Here is an 18,561-nt window from a genome sequence, read left to right as displayed (position 1 = left end):
CAGTAGAAGGACTTAGGAATTTCCTCATTCCTCAATGGATTAGGCTTTGAACTACAATCCACTAAAGTAAGAAAAGTCCAAGGGATCACAATTTCTTTTCTTTAGAAAGCACCGTTTTTTTTGGCCAGTGCTAGCAACTGCATGCCTGGCTTAGCAGCCACTTCAGTTCTGTTGCGTTTGCCTTCCCTTCTCCTCTTCCTCCCGCTTGACCTCAGGGGGAAATTCTTGCTGTCTGTCCCAGCTTGCAATTCCACTGCTGGAATAATTGAGCTATAAGAGACGTGCTTCTCTTGGCGTCTTTCTTTTTTCAAGATTCAAACATTTTTGCTTTACCACTTTTGCTTCTCCCGTCTCCTTAGAGTTTTGCACCTGGGCCCCTGTCTATATGGCAAAATCAATGTTGAGAACTTTAATCCACCATCTGTCTCTGTTTACATCCAGTGACATCCCAGACACGGGACTGGTACCAAAGAGCCCTCTAGTCTGAGTATACAAATAAGAAAGTATATAGAAAATTCTCAAGATTATTTTTTAATGGTTTCAGCAGGATTCTTCACCTCTAATCTAATCATTGCCAGTAGTGTGGTAGGTGTCTACAATATTCCTTTCATTACAGTTTCAACCGGCTTTGTGTGTTATTGCCTCAACAGCTCGTGTAACCAGCAAGTCCACTGTCAAATGTGCCCTTTTCTGCAGCGGCTGCAAGTTGAACTGAGACAGTGGTCTGCTTTCAGGTGAGGGATATCATAGCACTAACTGATACTCTATTCTTCTTGTGTTCATATACCATGCACATGACTTTTCTCCCCGAGAAGCCAAACCTAAAAACCCAAAACCCTCAAACCATAAAAACACTGACTTCCTTTTTCACAGGTGAGATACGGAGAGGGCATTTTTGAAAGACAAATCCATGTCTTTTGTATGCCACTGCTTTGACGGGTTATTATCAAAGAGGAATTTGGTTCATTCTTTGGGAGTGATTTTCCCCTTTAAGATTTGTATTTTATTTACTTATTCATATGTCGTGTTCAACCAAAACTGACTTTTTTTCATGGCATCCCAAGTTACTCTTCTACTGAAACTCTGTAGACTATATCAAAGAAAGCACATCTCACAGAAGTGCCTCCGCAGCACATTACAAACTGCGCAGCTCCCAAAGAGCAATTTAAAATGAAGAACAACCTTTTCCAACATCCTTTTCAGAACTGCACATGGACATTAGCCAGACACAAGACTGAGCTGCAGAGGGTGCATTAAACTCCCCATCTGCTCTTCACAGTGCTCATCACTGATTTATAACCCACAGTAAAGTCATTTGGCCAAAAAAAATCATAGTGGATGAGACAAGTGCACCAGAAGACAGCTGAGCCTTTCCTCCCACAGTGTCCACGGAAGGAAATGTGTCCCATCCAGACAGCTTTTTCCCAATATTTGATTCCAGAGTACGTGATATCTGTAGGTAAGTCACTCTCCAAACGAACAAGTGAAGCCAGATTTTGTTCTCATTTACGCTACTGTATAGGCATTATCTCAGCTGGTCTTGGCATGACTATTAATTCAGTCCTGCGTAAATGATGTCAAAGTATCCTTGAGGGCCTCAGCAGCTTTCCTGAAAACTTGGAAGAGTTTTCGGAAAGACACCTGCGAGTTTCCACTTCCCCGGGAGCCTGTTTTTCTAACCCACTCCCTCGCTGTGCCCAGCCCCTGGTTGTGGCGCTGCTATCTGACCCTCTGCAGACTCTCTGCCCCTGAGGAGCCCGCGTTTCCCATGAGCTGCTTTGCCCACTTAGGTGTAGAATCATAGAACTGTAACATGGTTAGAGTTGGAATGGACCTGAGAGATCATCCAATTCCAACCCCCCTGCCACGGGCAGGGACACCTCCTGCTAGACCAGGTTGCTCAAACCCCATCCAACCTGGCCTTGAAGACTTCCAGGGATGAGGCATCCACAACTTCTCGGGGCAAAGACTTCACCTGGTCTCTCTTTGGAAAAGGATCAGCCTCTGGAGCCCGAGAGCGACACGTTTCAGCGGTCTATCCCACGGGGCGCCCGTGGGACGGCAAGAGCCAGGTGTCGGCGTGGGTTTGTATGACGACCGATAAATCCCGGTGACTTTCATCCTCCCAACAGCAGGAAGACGGAGGGGGCTCGTCCCCCCGCAAGGTGAAGGAAGCACCTTGCCCGGACTCACACACTGAGCTGGCAGCCTGTCCCCCAGCCCCCGGACCCACCGCCTCCCCACGCCTGCGGCCCCGGGGGCTGGGGTCGGCGGCCGGCGGGCGGGCAGCGCGGCGGGGACGGGCGAGGGGCGGGCCGGGGGCGGTGCTCCCTCCGCGGCCGGCGGGACGGCGGCGGGAGCCGGAGCCGGAGCCGGAGCCGGAGCCGGAGCAGGGGCCGGGGCCGGGCGCGGTGAGCGGGGCTGGGTGCGGGAGGGACAGAGGGAGGGAGGACGCCGCGCTGCCGGTTACGCCGCAGCCGAAGCATTTCGGCGGGGTCTGTCCCTCTCCCCCTTTAAGGGGAGGTCGGCAACTTCGGGTTTGGGGTGGTTTTTTCTCCCCTGCGCTTTATTCGTGCCCCCGGGTTTTGAGTTGAGGCTGGGCTGGGGAGGGCTGGCCCGGTGCCCTGGGAAGTGTCGCTCACCTTCCCGCAGCCCCGAGCACCGCTGCCCATCGCTGCCCGTCCCTGCCCATCGCTGCCCGGTGCCGAGCGGTGCCTTCCCGCCCTGAAGCGGGTCTCCCGAGCGGGTCTGGATGCCGCTGTGCCCTCCGCGCCTCACGGGCTGCTGCTGCTCCGGCAGAGCCCTCCGAATGTTTTGTCTTTCGTGTTCCGTAATCAAGGGCATCTGATTTTCACAGGCGTTTAACCTAGGTATGTGTTAGGCCTGTGTTTGGTCGTTCCCAAACGCGTTTTGGAAAGAACCTGTTTTTTGTCCTTACTGACTTCGTGGGTTGTCAAAGTGCTTGAATTGAATGAATACTTTTCCGTTTTGGAGAAATTGCTTTTGCTGGCGGCAGAGAGGGGAGCGCTCTGGGAGAGCGTGGGGACAGCGTCTGGGGGTGCGCTGCTTCGGGAAGGAGGGATGCCGAGAGAAGGGAGGCACGGGTTGGTTTCCATTTCTGAAAGATGCCGCAGACACGGGGTTTGATAGTGCAGAGCGTTGGGTCATCACTGTGCAAGCACATTTTTGGCTCTGGGGGTATAAGCGTGGATTGCCACCCGTGTGCTCTTTCACATTGTTTGCAGGAAGATGACAGGAAAGGAATTGCTCCCTCTGCAAATAAATTGTAAAATGCCTATCCAACCTACTGGGAGAAGAGCTGAGCTTAGACAGCACAACGTGGAAAAAGAAAAACAGCATGGATGCACAAAAACATGCCCTTTCCAAACACTTTATGCCTACCTAAAAGCTGCAGGCTGTTACAGTATCGTTTCAGTAGGTAATGAAGTTTGGGACAGAAAGCAAGTGAAGCAAACTCTTCCTACCTTTGCAAATGCTAAACAGTTAGAGGGAAATTGTGAAAATAGTGGTAAAGGGCTGAGCATTTGCCATGTTGATTAACATTTATATAAGCAAAGAAAATTAGGAATGCACACTGAGTATTATTAAATTTAAATCTCTGGTAATTGTAGCAGAATGGGAGAAAGATGAATAGGAGAAATGTATAAAATCTGGACCATATAGAATGTACATGGTGCTGGCAGTTTTATTCTGATAAGGGATCCAGCTGGAGGGCTGATGTCTGTTTCCTTATGATTTTGCTTTTACTGTCATTTTGACCCCGCTCTGACTTTTCTGTGCCTGAACAGACTGAAATGAAGGGCAATCTGAAACCACTGGCCTCCTCTCTGCTATAATGCCTAGAAGGGCTTGTCCCCCTTAGGGATGGTCACTGCTGGTTGTAGCTGGGTACTGGCTGTCTTCCTTCCCCACCCCACCTCATCCTCAGACTGGGTCATCCCTATCACCTAAGGTGGGGGAAGGAGAGGCAGGCTCTGTCACCCCCATCTCCCTTGTGTTTCCCCAGCTTTCCTCTGCTCTGGTGTGCAGGCTTGCCTGCCTGCAGACTGCTTCTTGCTATAGCCAGTACGTGTGCATTGCTGTCAACAGGAGAAATGCTATAAGACCTTGAACTGGTGGGGAAGGGGTCCTGGACTATTTCAGCATTCAAATCTACTCTAGTACTATCACCAAGTAGGTGCGTATTATGTATATGAATATATCTGGCTTAGGAAGTTATTGCTGTTTGCATTTTCAGATGTAAAAGGCTGACTGGGACAGCTTGTGTCTGCCAAGTGTCTTGGTTCATAATTGGGTCTTACTGGTGCAGCGCAAATTATAAATGGTATTCTGTAAATTCCCCATCAGAGGCAGGAAGCAGTGCAGTTTTCCTCCTGGCGCCCCATCTACGCAGAAGCAGAAGAGGAATTAGCTCAACGAGAGAGAACATCCAGAAGTTACTGAAAAATGTGGTGTTTCTGATAGGTTTGAGACTTGGAATTTAAATACTAAAAAGTCAAGACATTTTCACCTCTACCTCCTGCACTCTCTTGCAAGCATTCCTCCCCTTGTGTCTTCATGGCTGCGGTTACCTCCTTTTCCTGGCGTGTGTGAAGGAAATCCTGTTACGGCATAGTCGATCCACGGCGCTGCTGCAAAAACCCACCTCTTAGCCTGCCGCTTCGGCTGCCTCTGCCCTCTTTGTCAGTCCTGCTCCCCCTTCTCCCCTGTGTCAGACACGTCAGTCGCAGGCTTCAAGTGTCCTCCGTAGTCTCCCCGTACGTGATGTCCCACCTCTTTACCAAGACATACCCCCTGGGCTTTGGTCAGCCCTCAGCATCTGTCTCCCTTAAGCTACCACCTTTGTATTTCCCCGAGCTTTGCCTTGTGCTTACTTGTAGCTTCGTGTAGGCACCTTATCCATCATTTCATTAATTTCCTTGACATGTCCCAGCACGTCTGCTTTTGCTGTGATGCCTTCAGCGGCTGTCTGGTGAGATGCTGAGACAAGCCCTCACCCGTGCTGCCACCATCCCTGTCACTGGAATTAGTCTGGCTCTGGATTTGAGCACAACAGTGTCCTCTAAAGCTAGGACACCTGCGAGGCGATGTCGCACACCAGCAGAAGCTCTCCTTCCGTAGTCCATGTTCTCCTCACTCGCTCTTTTTGGCATTTCAGGTGCAACCCTGCCCCCTTATGCTTACACATCACAGCGTGGTTCACTGCAACCCCGTTTGCAACAGTGTCGTATCTTTGCGTAAGTTATTGCAGACTGTTTTGCAAACTGTGACGACGTGTCAATACCATGCGCACAAATACAGATACGATAATGGCACGGACTCTTTGTCAAGGGAGGCCCTGCAGCCTGCGTTGGTAAAATCAGGAATGGCATGAGGATGGAGATCTTTTCTGTTACACCACCGAGGGGAAACAGAGAATCAAAGGAGAAGGCTGTTTTCTTACGTCTCTTGGTAAAGCAGGCTGAGGCACCGGAGTCAGGAAGCAGAGTTACAGCGATTGGAGTTACTGTGATAGCACATCTGTGCCTCAAATTCCCTTGACATTTAAGTTCACAGTACGTAGTCGGTACTGAATCTGCTTTTTTGGGGGGGAGAAAAAATTCTGAAACAAAACGATATGTTAACAGAGGTTTCTGATGAATCAAGTGTACAAAATTCTATCCTAGCTTTGTATTGTGCCGAGATTTCTTGGGAGGTTAAAATGAAATCTGCCTTGACATTTTAGGGTTTGATATGGACCATATACTTTGTTTGTTTTTATAAAATATATTGAAGCCTGTGTGTCAGCTGACTTTTACCATAGGAAAGTGTTTTCTTATCACTCTGGACTCCACTTACTGGGTCACAACTTCATTAGTTAAGAACTAATAATCCCTTTGCTAGTGAAGTTAAGGGCCGCTTACTGTTCAGCAGAGGCCCTTGCTGAAGTCTACAAGGAGGGCTCCTGAGACTTGCTGGCACGATGTGCCCACCAGGGGTGGACATGACCCATGGAATGCGAGAGACGGAGGCTTCCAACTACACTCCTGTGTGCAGCCACCTCATCCGTCATCTGGCAGGATGCTGTGCCACAGCACTGAGGGGGAAAATAGAGACCTTAAATCCATAAACTTCCAGATTTAGCCACGTTTTGTCTTGAAACTTTATTCCTGGTAGGTGAAGGGGACCGTGCCTGATATTTCAGCTGCTTTTTCTCCCCCTTTACCTGGAGGGATGCTGAACCTGAGGGTCTGAGCCCTGCAAGTTGTTAGCTTCACAGGTGAGTGTGATGGAGAATGAAAGCAAGCTCTGATAACAAGGACTGCTTGCCCTGGGGCTTGATATTTTATCTGGTAGGTTTTGCTCTAAGTAAATGGTGATGTGGAGGAGCTGGAGCACTGCCCCATGCAGTTTCAGGAAGGGTGAATGCAGCTCACAGCCTTCTGCTGCATTGGCCGCTTTCCCCCAGGTGTGGAGGCCAGCGCTGGTCCACTTGTGTTGAATACAAAAGGTGGTTATCGGGACCCCGCGCTAGGAGTCAGGTATGAGCTAACAAAGCTCGTAATTAACTTTTGTTTGTTCTGAGATTAATTGTATCACCACCGCCCCACATGTGCTGGGTGGCATCTTCTCCCAAGAGGCTTATCAGTGTTGGGATACTCCACACAGCCGATTGCAGCCCCTGCAAGGAGGGGTGGCAGGAAGGGGATGACTCAACTATGAAAGGAGATGACAAGATAGAAGCAGTTGAAATATTTTCATATACTTGTTCCACTGAGGGAAACGGGCTTTAACTGTTTTTTAATTTTTTTTACCTTCCTTTCTTTTTGCCCTGTGAAAATGTACATTTCTACTTAAGCGGCCATGCCACCCTACACTACATTTTCTCTTTGGACAAAACTTTCAAATTTTGGGGTTCCAAGAAATCAAACAAGAAGTCATTCCACAAAATGAAGAAATTAAGGAATCCTGATACTCACCAATTCCTCCGTCTCCCCTGGCTAACCTTGCCCTGGACCTCCTTTACAGCCTGCTGTCTCCATGGGCACCTGCGGTCTATTACTTTGGCAGTGACATCTCAATGGCAGTGTTTGACTGTAGAAGTCAATTACTGAGACCTAAAGCTATTAGGAGGAACCAAATGGCTATGTGAACCTTCATGTCTCCCCTTCCTGATCATCTGCTGTCATTAAACTGTAGGAGCTTGACTGTCTTTGAGGTTTCTGCCTGGGGCTGGATTTGTCTGAAAGTGGCCAACAGGAACAAAAGTTATTCAGAGCGGGAATAAAAGGAATAAAGCTGGGACTAGACATTGAGAAATCAAATATGACCCATCACTGTGGTTAAGGAAGAGTGGAACTTTGAGGTTTATTGGGTTAATTTTTTTTAGCAACCTGTAATTTTTCACAGGAAATTTTCAACAAAAGTGGGAAATAAATATTATTAGCAAACCAACACAGGAAGGACACTAATTTTCCTGGCAACTGTGTGTCCCTTGGGTGATGTTCAGACTCACACTCCCATGGGAGGCAGGACCATGGAGGGTCTTGTTTCCCCATCTGATGTCCCAGATGTACAGCCATGAGACTCCTTCCCCATTCACATCCCGAGAGATACAGGGAACAGATAGGTCCCTGCTCCCTGCTTATCTTATTGGCGATGGGGAGTGTGTTTGGGCCAAATCCTGCTGTGCCAGAACATGGTCAGTGCGAGCCTTGGCTGTAGGCTGCTGCTGCAGCTGAGACTGTGAAAATAGCTGTGAAGGGCATAAGACCGGTGCAAATGATGTTCTGGTCCAAATATTTCTGTGTTCTTCAAAGGTAATTAAAAGCTCAGACCTCTCCATCTCACTGTGTACGCTTGTCATTTGAATATGAATGCACGCATTTAAAGAGCCTTGAGGATGTATTGTGTTTTGCACTGCATCTCCCGAGTGTTTAATCAGCTCAAGATTTGGTAGGCTCTGTTCCCTTCGCCTTGCCGGGGATGGAGGCATTGTATTGAATGAAGGGCTAAATGGACAGGAGCAGCGCTCTGTGTGTCTGGGGGCAGGCGAACTACAGAAGATCCTGCAGAGACAAGAGAGAGCTGGAGAAGAAGCAAATTCATTTATATTTGTCTTGTTTGAAGATACAGTCCCCGTTGCAGAGATCTGTGCCTCTTTTCCCGCTCTAAAAGAAACAAAGGGAAGGGAAAGGGTCTCTGCTACGAGCGGACAAAACTGAGGGGCAGAGGATCGAGCTCTTTGTGACACGAGGCAGATTTGCCAGAGAAAAGGTATACGGGGGCTGTTGCATCCCCCTCTCCATCCCAGTACCACCACCTGCCTCAGCCTGTGTGCTTCTGGGCAATGGGGTGCATGCCCTCCCATCCGGAGGCCGTGCTGGGTCCATCCCCGGGGAAGCCGACATCGGGGTTCACCTGCAGCCTCCCACCTCTCCTTCTACACAGGGAGGGGGTCAGGGAGCCATCCGGCTCCCCTTGGGTGGAACATTAGTATAATCAGTGTTATCAAAACATTTGTATTTCAGCAATGCTGACTTTTAACAGCTGCACCAGATAATTTTCTTTATTGAACTTGGACAGGCTTAAACCATAAGTGATGCAGTGATTGAAGGGATGAAAGCAACACAACAATGCATTAACATTCATCCCCAGAGATCTGCTTCTCTAATGCAGTTCAAACCAAATGTGCTGAAAGGGTAGAGCTCCGAGATGTGTAATGATTGTGCAAGCGTCTTTTCTTCCCCAGAGGGAGAGGATCTTTTTGAAAGTAGCCCTACTTTTGCTTCAGTCTGCGTCGTCTGGGATTGTTTCTTCATATACAACCAATTTAATTTGCTTTATTAAAAACAGTTCAGGGGCCACATTTTAATTTTAGGTATCGAACGAATGTAGCACGCACAAAATCTGCTAGTTACCCTTGTGCACAGACAGTATTCAGTTTGGGGATTTCAGGTAAGTGGACTTAAACTGCAGATTGTCTGAAATAAAGAGAATAAATAAATAATGGTGTGTAATACAGAAAGACCTGATTCCTGGCAAGAAGTCTTTAGGGGATTATGTGAAATGAATTGGAGGGCAGATACAGTGCTCCAGTGCTTAAGGCAGTGCCAGGGGACAGCAGGCTGTCTTGGTCCTCAGGCACTCTGCAAAAGAAGAAGAGAAAGGTGTTATCAAAGCATGGCTATAAAGCAAAGATGACGAGATAAGCATGGTTTTTATATTATTCATGCAGTGCTGTAACTGGACAGCAGAAGGATGTGGCCAGCAGAAATAAAATACAAGCCAGGATTCCAGTTTTTTTGTTTTCTTCTGAAATTTCTGTCACCGAAAGCAGTCAAAATTCAGCATTTCTTCTCCCTCTTTTTTTATTAACGCAGTTATTACTAAGCTCTTCAGCTTTAATTTGCTTTTTTATAGGGGCTTTACTCAGCATGCAGTCCCTTTAGATCTGGGCGTGATAACTAACCACATCCTGCGCATCGGACATTTGGCTTGCATCCCCATATCTGCCTGCTTGTAAGTATTTTATTCATCCTCTTTGCTTGTTTTTCTCTTACTTTTAGGAGCAGATTCAACTGACAGGCTCTGGGTCTGATCCCGGGTCATGATGCCTTTGCTTCACACTACTATATATAACTCTATGATGTGCAGATCCATGGGAAATGTAAATGATACAAGCATTTGATCCTATTGAATTAATCTGAATTAATCTAAATATCCTTATGACTCTGAGGTTCCTTTTCCCAGCCCCACACAAAACCCCAAACAAAATATAACTCAATTTTAACCTGCAGGCAAGCCATCTGGGCCCTTGTCTTCGTAGATTTTAAAAGTCGTAAATTTAAATCATATTAAATAATAATAAAAAATGAAATTAGATCATAAATTAAAAGGAAGACTTTGCTTGTGGCAGGAAATAGTTTTTCCTTTTCCTTGTGTGCACTGTTTTATTGAGTCAGTTGATCAGACTGATCCTGTTTCCCAGGCAGAGAGGTAAGAGAGATAAAGGGATTCTGTGCTCCATCTGTAACAGGAAAAAGAAGCATCCTACTTATTTGTGGTCTTTCAATTGGCGAAGGCATTTATGCAAGAATAAGAAGTATCAAGGATAGTATTCTTGCTAAACTCCCGTCTAGCAGACATTCTTTGCCTTTCCTACCTACATTTTCAATGGAATAAAACGTTACTCACTTCTGTTTTGTCTAGAGCGACTGACTAATTTAGTTGCGTGATGTTAAATTGCTACATTTTTCCAGTCTTAGAGCAAATTGCCTTTCAAGGCTGAAGGGTTCCCTGTATGTAAAGTTCATTCAGTGCTTTAGTATGAGCATGCAAACATATTTTTATTGGCATTAAATGCTTGGCGTTACATGTTAGCTGGAAGGACGATACGTAGTGATATAGTGCTATATGCAGGAAATAAATGTAGAAAATGAAGGCGGTGAGGGGAAGATGAAAGAATTAAAGCAGAAGCTCACTGTCCTTCGTACGTATATCGAATTAGTGAAGATCATGAGAAACCTTAATCTTATTAATAAATCTAGTGAAAACATGCTGCCAGCTTTTGGAAGTAATCGTTGTGGTAACAGGACTTGGGGGGGTGACACACCTTTTTGGGATGAGGAGGTTTCGTCCTGGAACTGGCACCACCGTTATCACCTGGGGTCTCTTCTGGGAACCTGCACAATCCTCCTCCTGCTCTTCCTGCCCTGATGCTGAACGAAGGAGAGGGGTTTCTGGTTTCAGGTCATGAGGGGATGATATCATTATCTGCTCACTCCTGGCTTTAACTTCCCAAAAGGGCAAAAGAGAGCAGAGAACACACTTGTGAGTCCTTTCATACAGATAATCAGTGTCATCTTTAATGAATGTCCTCTACCTCCCCTCTCCTACTCAAAACAAAGAGCTCATACGGAGCAAGCAATTTCTGCACAGATCCAGAGTACCACCTAAGCAACTAATCTCCCTCTCCTAGACATTTCCTAGACACATTAATGGCCAGTAATTTCAGTGCCATTTGCACCAGATCCTCCCCATCAGGGGGACAGTCTCAAGTCATGCCTTGTGGGCACATTGTTCTTTGACCCTCATCTCCGTGTCTCCCTGGACACATGTGTGTGCAAGCATGGGAACTGTATCCGCAGGAGGACAGCATGTGCAAAGAAATGAAGGCTGGCGGCCAGAGCCTCCTTCTGCCAGAATCCATGGACACCTGACAGGCGAGCTTCTTCAGCTGTCCCGCGCTTTGAAGAAGCTTCTTTGAAGAAGATGGTAGAAATCTAATCTTTCTGTTGCATTCACCCTCTGCCTTTCTGTATACATTGGGCTGAAATCAGCCAAAAGGGTTTTAGTTTTTTAGGGAAGGATGGCAGATACAATTAACAGCGTATTGATGTCTGACAGGACAAGGGACCTCACTGTTGTAACTCTTGTAAAAGCACATTAAGCTCTCCTCTGTTAGGAGTTGTTTACAATAAGAAAATGACTTTTCAGAATACCTTCTATCCGTAAAGAAAAAGTTGATGGGAGATTGTGACAAAAATGTTAGTTTATGTAGCATAAAAACACAGGTTTTCTTTGATGTCAGTTTGTCTCTCTGCTTAAACATTATGAAACCTCTGAAATAGCCATATTTCTCAGTTTGTAGTCACAAAAAGCCAGGAAGAACCAAGAAAACATAATGTTTATCTATGGTTGATAATCTCCCAAGAAAATGAATCTGCCAGACTTATCTTTGCTCCCTGCTCCTCAATTTTTAGGGCCTCAGTGGTTGTGGGTATGCTCCATTAAATTATATTTCACTGAGCCTGGAGAAATAGAGTTGTTGCATCAAGATATGCAGAGAAATACAATGCAGGCAACTGGTTGGTAAAGGATTTATGACATTGGGACTATGAAAAAGCTCTCTGTTTACTGCATGCCATCCCGGAAAGTGCTGCAATCTCATTTAACATTCACCTTAGACTGAACTGGGAGATGACTACTGTCTCAGCGATGCTCAAGATTAAATTGCATGTTACATATAATTTGGCACTCAGGGGATATGATAATTGATGAGGCCTCTGCTCCTGACCCCATTTCCATTTTCTGAAAAAAAAAACAAAAAACAGGTTTTATGACAGGTGCCATCAAAGATACAAAGAGTTGATAGCTTTGGCATGGCCACCCAGGCGTGATACTGCATGGTACCTGGGATTTACCTCTTACACAGTGATGGCTTGCTTAATCCCTCACCTACCCAGTTTGCCCTGCTTTTGGTGAATGCCAATTTGCCTGTCTCCCACTTACCACGGGATAAAAGAAATGATGAAAAACTCCAGCTGAGCTTGCCTGCAGTATCTGCGGGTAGCCCTGCCCTTGGAGGAAGAGTGGTTGTCCTCGCCTGTGAAAAGTGATTCATACCGAAGGCATGAATGGCGGAACAATGCCCAGCTGGAGGAAAATACTTCAATAGTGATTCTGGTTGAAAAGTGAGGATGTACAAATGACACCACGAGCAGAGCCTTTCCTTGTGTGCCAGATCTCATATTTGGGGACTGACGTAGCAGAGCAAGGTTTTGCTCCCTTGTGCATTTAAAACCAGCAGAGTGGGAAGGTGGTCTGTGCCTTCTTGGTACGGTGAGTAGTTTTGCTGAAATGAGTGAATCTCTCCAAGCAGTTTGCCCATTAGAGCAGCAAGGCTGTGTAACAAGGGAGGAATAGCAGCGGGAAAAGTCAGACGGTGTTGGAAAGGCAGAGTATGACCTGGGACTTCCTACAGTGGTGGGGTGGGACTCGATGACTCAGGAAGCCGCCTCAAGCCACCCATCCCTGTCCTGGGATTGCAGAGGTGCCTCTGAGGTAGTAATCTGGATCCAGCTACACCACAAAATCTGAGTTCCCCAGCAGACAGGTCCCGGTTCTCCTGTTCCAGGAGTTTTCAGGACTGGTTATTCGGGAAGCCTTCTCCTGTCAGAGTCAGGGTTCCTCTCCATCTCCAGTCATTCAAAAACAGCACTTCAAATTCAGTCGTTGCGTTAAACCAACCCAGCTTTCCAACAATAGATGAGGGAAAGGTAGGGACCAATACAGAATTTGAAAACTTTGGCTCATTAGTTGAATTCCATGATGGGTTTACGGCTCTCAGAAAGACAATGGATTTATTGGGGTCAGCCATTCTTAATTTTGCCGTTACACTTCAAAGTCAGTGACAAAATTCCCAGTCATTTTTTTGGGACCAGATTTGGGCTAGATGTTATAATGGTGTTCTGTTCAGTTTTCAGAAATGCTCAAAACCAATTTCCAAACAAGAAGGTGAAGCTGACACCTGACTTCATTGGGGGTTATTCCCCTGGAAGGATTAGGGTAAGAGAGACAAATGGTTATGCCACTTACCTTCGTCTCCCGGCAAAAGCAGGAACCTGAGCCGAAGCATTAGCTGTGGTGCACTGAATAAAATTGCTTGTGAGTTCCCCTCTTGAAGGCTGGGAGGTCTGATTCGCGGCGAGGCAGAGGTTCGGGCAGCCCGAGGACTGTGTAGCTGAGTTTCGGTCCAGAACAGCATTTGCACCCCTGCACTCGTCCTGGCCACTCTCCAGCGGGGTTGCAATGCTGGAACAGCACCAGGGAACATCATCAGGGATGAGGGTGGGATCCATTTTATTTCCGTACACGTTTTGTACCTTTCCTATGAATACTACTGAGATGTCAGGAACTCAGATATGTTCACACTCTGTAGGATTTTGCTGTTTTGCTCCCAACAGGGTACAGATGGCTGGTAAAAATCCTTTTAGACTGAGTAGGACCTTACACTTTAGGTCCGTATTTTTAAATGTGTGATTAAAACAACACTTTTTTTTTTTCCTTCCAAAAATATTACCCAAAGAGCCACTTTAACTGAAGCTACATTTTACGGTGAGATTCATTTATACATCACATCACTACGCAGTGTGAGTGAGGCAACTAGGATCTGGGCCATAGTCGTTTGGAATCAGAGTTTACAGTGTCTCTGATCTCACTACGAAATGCTCAGTTAAAAATAGCCCAGTTGACATTGTAAGACCTATAAAGGCTCTGATCTAGCAAAGCACTCAGATCTCTGCTCATCTGTGAGGTTCTGATTAGTCCTTTTTAAGACCATAAATCTTCCACTAACTTCAAAGAAAGTCCCATGACATAGTTCTCCCTTGTACCAGGGCCAAAACTGTTAATGGTAAAAGTAGAATGTAGTGGATTTCAAATTTGTGAAGAATTTAAAGGCTTTTAACTTCTGCCATGTTAAAGAATTTATGTGAATTAATTCCTTAAGTTATTCTGGAGCAATTCAATTAATAATGGATCTGCTTTTCATTATGATGAGTAATCAAGGATAAGCATCTTCTGTATCAAAGCTTATCTTTTAAAAAGGATAAATTAGCTATAACACACTTAACTACTTCCAGAACATGAAATGAACATGTATTGTTCCGTTAGTTAATTTTGGATCACTAAATTAAAGACAGTTCAAAAGGAGTATAATCTCATAAGGATCTCTCTTTGTTCAGTCTATTGTGACTTATTTCACGAGGTACATAAAATACTGTTTCTTGTGGGGCTAAATACTATTAGGGTCATAAAATGGTTTTGTTATAGTATATTTTATGCATCAGTATGAGTTATATACCACCAGGGTAAGAATAGTTTTATCTGGTATTTGCAGATGCAGTTTTGTACTCCTGCATATCTTGTAGGCTATCAGGATGCTTGATTGAGACTACCAAAAGCTCCGTAATAAAACAATAAATGCAATAAATAAACAATAAAATAGCATCTGGAATGTAACCTTTTATCCATGAAAATACGGATGTGTACGTAGTAGTAAATTAATCCAGGTCAGGGAATAAGCCTGTCATCATCTCTCCTGTGGAATTAGCAAGCACACCTCCTGACATGGTTTTGGCCAGCTAGCACCCGCCAAGCCTGGACGTATTTGGGGCTAGGATTGGCCATCATTCATTCCCAAAGGCAGCTGTGATTTGGCCATCCTGTCCATGTGGATAAAAGGGATTTTAACTGTCTTGATGCAGTGTACCACACAAGTTGTCCCTGAGACCAGAGAATAGCCTTGACCTGGTTTATGTAGTCTAGATGTAGTTCTGAGGTATAGAAAATAAATTGGGGTTTAAAAAAGTAGAATTAGATTCTACCTACTGCTTAATGTAGTCCTTGTTTACTCAGGCACTTGGGTCTTTTCACAGCATATAGCATAGCCTCCTAAATTTAATTTACAGTGCAATAGTACAGTGGGTAACTATGCAAATAGCTTCAGTGACTGCAAAGCAAACTTCTTAGCATTTTCAGTGGGTGCCTCCAAGGCTTCTGTGTTCTCAGAGAAGAAACAGCACCAGCAGAAAAGTACCTTATCCTACTTAAGGATCTTTAGTCCAGGTTGGGTCCCACCTAGTGTCAAAAAGTGTCAGCCTCTTGAAGAAAGAGGTGCTTTTCTAAGTTAGCAGAGGTAGCACATTTAAAGGAAAAATGATAAGGCAGACCATTGCCGGGAACAGTGCTGGGACCCTTGGGTGGGAACTCAGAGACAACCCAACAACACTTGGGCAGCTGAGCGACACATAGAAGGAGAGACCACAGACACTCACAATCATTACTTCAAGGGCCTGATTCTGTCTTTCTGGTTGATGCTGACAGTGTTTACTCTCTCTGTCACAATAAAAATCAGTGAGATTTTTCTCAAAGCCTCTAACTGTGAGTTAGAGATAATTGTATTGAACTGGGACCGCAGGATGAGGCTGAAAGCAAGGTCAAGATGAGAGGGACCACAGTGGGAACATAGTTCTGTATGGATATTGTCTCCTTCGTGGGAGGAAAGCTCGCTGCCTTTCCTTGTGGTGCCTGAATATCTGCAGTGAGAGGTTGACCATGGATGGATGGACAGAAATATTGCATGTGGAGGATTATAGGCAGAAAATGAGCTTCATTTCCTACATGCTTGCACCTTGCAAAGGCAATGGATTACACCATGAAATTCAGCTATAGCACGTCAGCTTTTTGCAAGCAATTCCGCATCACCAAGCCTTCTCTTACACTTCCAGAGTGCACCTGGGCACTAAATATGTCAGTTTGAAGAAAAGCAGCTAAGCAAACCCTGGTCTATGCGTCCTGTGCTTTTCTGACCTTTGCCAGCACCTGAGCTTCCAGGTTCAAACACAAAGTGGCTGGAGGCACTTCAAAGATGGGATCTCTTCCCCATTTGCATTCACTGCCCTTAGATAGTCTCCTGGTGTTTGCTGAGCTGCCAGGGCTGCTCATTCCCTCGGGATTTTGCTGGTATCACAGAATCACAGAATGGTTCGGGTTGGAAGGGACCTTAAAGTTCATCTAGTTCCAACCCCCTGCCATGGGCAGGGACACCTCCCACTAGACCAGGCTGCTCAAAGCCCCATCCACACCTACATGTTGTAGGTGTCAGAAGCTGCAACACTTCACAGAAATGTGCCTGCCATTGAGATCCCTGTGGCAGCATTACAGCGAGTTGCATTTTGATCTTTGAAACCATTTGATCCGTTTCTTATATAGTAAGAAGGCAAGTCTGGCAGAATTTCTCATTCTGGGTACTTCTGCCGAGGCAGTGTGGAGTAAGTGACTAATGGCAGTGGATTTGTCATCCATCACGGTGTTGAGCAGCCTTGCTCATCTAAATTGCGAGCTGAAGTCCTGAGAGGGGTTTTTGTTCCTTGAATAGCTTTTATCCACAAGACAAAACTGGATTCCAATATGCCTGTCCCATATAAAGTACATTTTTGATTGTGCCATTCCTCAGTTAAACAACTCATAGTGGGGAAGGGTCAATTTTAATTCATTGATGGGTAGGATTTCTCCTAATCCCTGCATTTTGGGAAACAGAGATATAAAGATATTTGTTAGCTAATGCTTTAAGAATTGAAGCTTAATGCTAAGGAATAATAACTTGGAACTCTTAAGAACTAGATTGTCTCAGGCGCACATTAAATCACATTACCTCCTAGTAAATTAATCTTGCTTTTTTTTTTTTTCCCCTTGCAGTTCCAAAGGATAACATCTTACGTTGTCCTGGGCTTGAGCAGTAAAGGATAAATTTCATCACTGGCTGACTTGTTATCTCTTCCTTGCGATGAAGAAATGGTTGCCTAAAATAAACCCTTTGTTATGCTGCTAAACCTGCCTTTGAATCCAAGATCTGTTGTGATTTTTAAAACACAAACCCAAAAATGTCAGAACTCGACCCGTCTTCTGGATTTGTAGGAAACATGGAAAATGGGACTTTTCTGGAGCTGTATCCCACATCCCTTTCAACTTCAGTGGATTCATCGCCTGGCCGTTTATCCAACGTCTATGTCTATGTTTCTATATTCCTTAGTCTCTTAGCTTTTCTCCTTTTGCTATTGATCATTGCACTTCAGAGGCTGAAAAACATAATTTCTTCCAGTTCCTCCTACCCAGAATATAATAGTGATGCTGGAAGTTCTTTCACTAATTTAGAGGTTTGTAGTATTTCTTCCCAGCGCTCTGCCCTCTCAAACCTTTCTTCATGAAACTAAATGAAAGGAAACGCACGGGGAATGGAAGAGCTTTGTCTAGTTTCATGGGGAGGTAGTGCATGCAACATTTGCCTTAGAAGACTATTATGAAGAGGTGGCTTTTAAGGTTTCCTTAGTTGTTGGGGTTTTTTTCTTTCTTTTTCTAATCTTCATTTCCCCTTTTGCTAATGTTCTTCTTCATTTTGGACAATGGATAATGACACGATCATCGTTTCATGCCTGTAATAGTGATGCTGTCTTTTTCTCACACATACACGGTGTTCATCGAGAGTATTCCTGCCAAATTGTAATACAGTTCTAACTGGATGTGTCATTTTTTTGCTCTAGTTGTGACCCTTTCCCTGGTTTTGTATGAGTAGTGTGCTGACTACTTTTCTTTTTCCTTTTTCAATTAGATAAGGACTTGTGGATGAAATCTCTATTGCAAAAGTATAAAAACTCAGCTTAAATTATAAATACTGGGACAATTTAAAGTTGTTGGTATTGTTTCTTTTTTAATTTTCATGTCTTTTTCAGTATTTATTGATGTTTATAAAACACAACTAAAATCCATTTCCTGAAGAATGTTACTTTTGTTTATTTGTATTCCTAACTCATTCTGTATAAAGTCTCTGTATTTCAGTTTTTGAATATCTTTGGTTAACGTAGTAAAGTGACTATAATAACAATGCTCGCTTCTGAATGTGTGGAGGTGTTTTTAGGACCCCATTGCATCTAATTTGCTTGATGACTTGTTCCTCTAGGGGGCAGCTTTTGCTGCTGAATCATAAATATCACACAACTCCTTCGCATCCTTCACTGATACTGTAGTTTGTTCTTACTGGATACCAGTACAAAGCAGTGGTTTCTTTTACAAGATCTGCATACAACAACCACAGCTAGCAACGGAATAGCTCCTGTAACTGTCCTTTAGGCATGGGTGTTTGTACTGGTGAGGACTTTCTGGGCCGGATTGTGTCCTGTAATTTCACAAATGCACACTGGGGTGGAGAGGGGACACAAG

General features: G+C 45.0%; 1 protein-coding gene across 4 annotated transcripts; it reads left to right on the top strand.

Annotated features, from left to right (window-relative positions):
• The first annotated feature begins 2,340 nt into the window (after nucleotides 1-2,340).
• SERTM1 (serine rich and transmembrane domain containing 1) lies at nucleotides 2,341-18,219 on the top strand. 4 transcript variants are annotated; one of them, XM_074567462.1, is made up of 3 exons: nucleotides 2,341-2,411; nucleotides 9,424-9,522; nucleotides 17,044-18,219. In XM_074567462.1, exon 3 carries the CDS (start codon nucleotides 17,229-17,231, stop codon nucleotides 17,550-17,552), a length of 324 nt encoding a protein of 107 aa, XP_074423563.1. In that variant the 5' UTR covers nucleotides 2,341-2,411; nucleotides 9,424-9,522; nucleotides 17,044-17,228; the 3' UTR covers nucleotides 17,553-18,219. The 4 variants fall into 4 exon arrangements, with proteins under 4 accessions (XP_074423563.1, XP_074423538.1, XP_074423557.1 ...); XM_074567437.1 differs by having other exon boundaries at nucleotides 2,379-2,411; nucleotides 3,246-9,522; XM_074567456.1 differs by lacking the exon at nucleotides 2,341-2,411 and adding an exon at nucleotides 2,527-4,485 and having other exon boundaries at nucleotides 5,180-9,522.
• Nucleotides 18,220-18,561: the final 342 nt, after the last annotated feature.

The sequence above is a fragment of the Larus michahellis genome, chromosome 1, assembly GCF_964199755.1.
Source record: "Larus michahellis chromosome 1, bLarMic1.1, whole genome shotgun sequence".
Taxonomy (NCBI): Eukaryota; Metazoa; Chordata; class Aves; order Charadriiformes; family Laridae; genus Larus; species Larus michahellis.
Note: the sequence above shows the minus strand (reverse complement) of the source record. Positions and strands in the feature narration are given on the sequence as shown.

Coding starts and splice junctions, on each gene's coding strand:
- SERTM1 (XM_074567462.1), top strand. CDS start 17,229: ATGTCAGAACTCGACCCGTCTTCTGGATTTGTAGGAAACATGGAAAAT.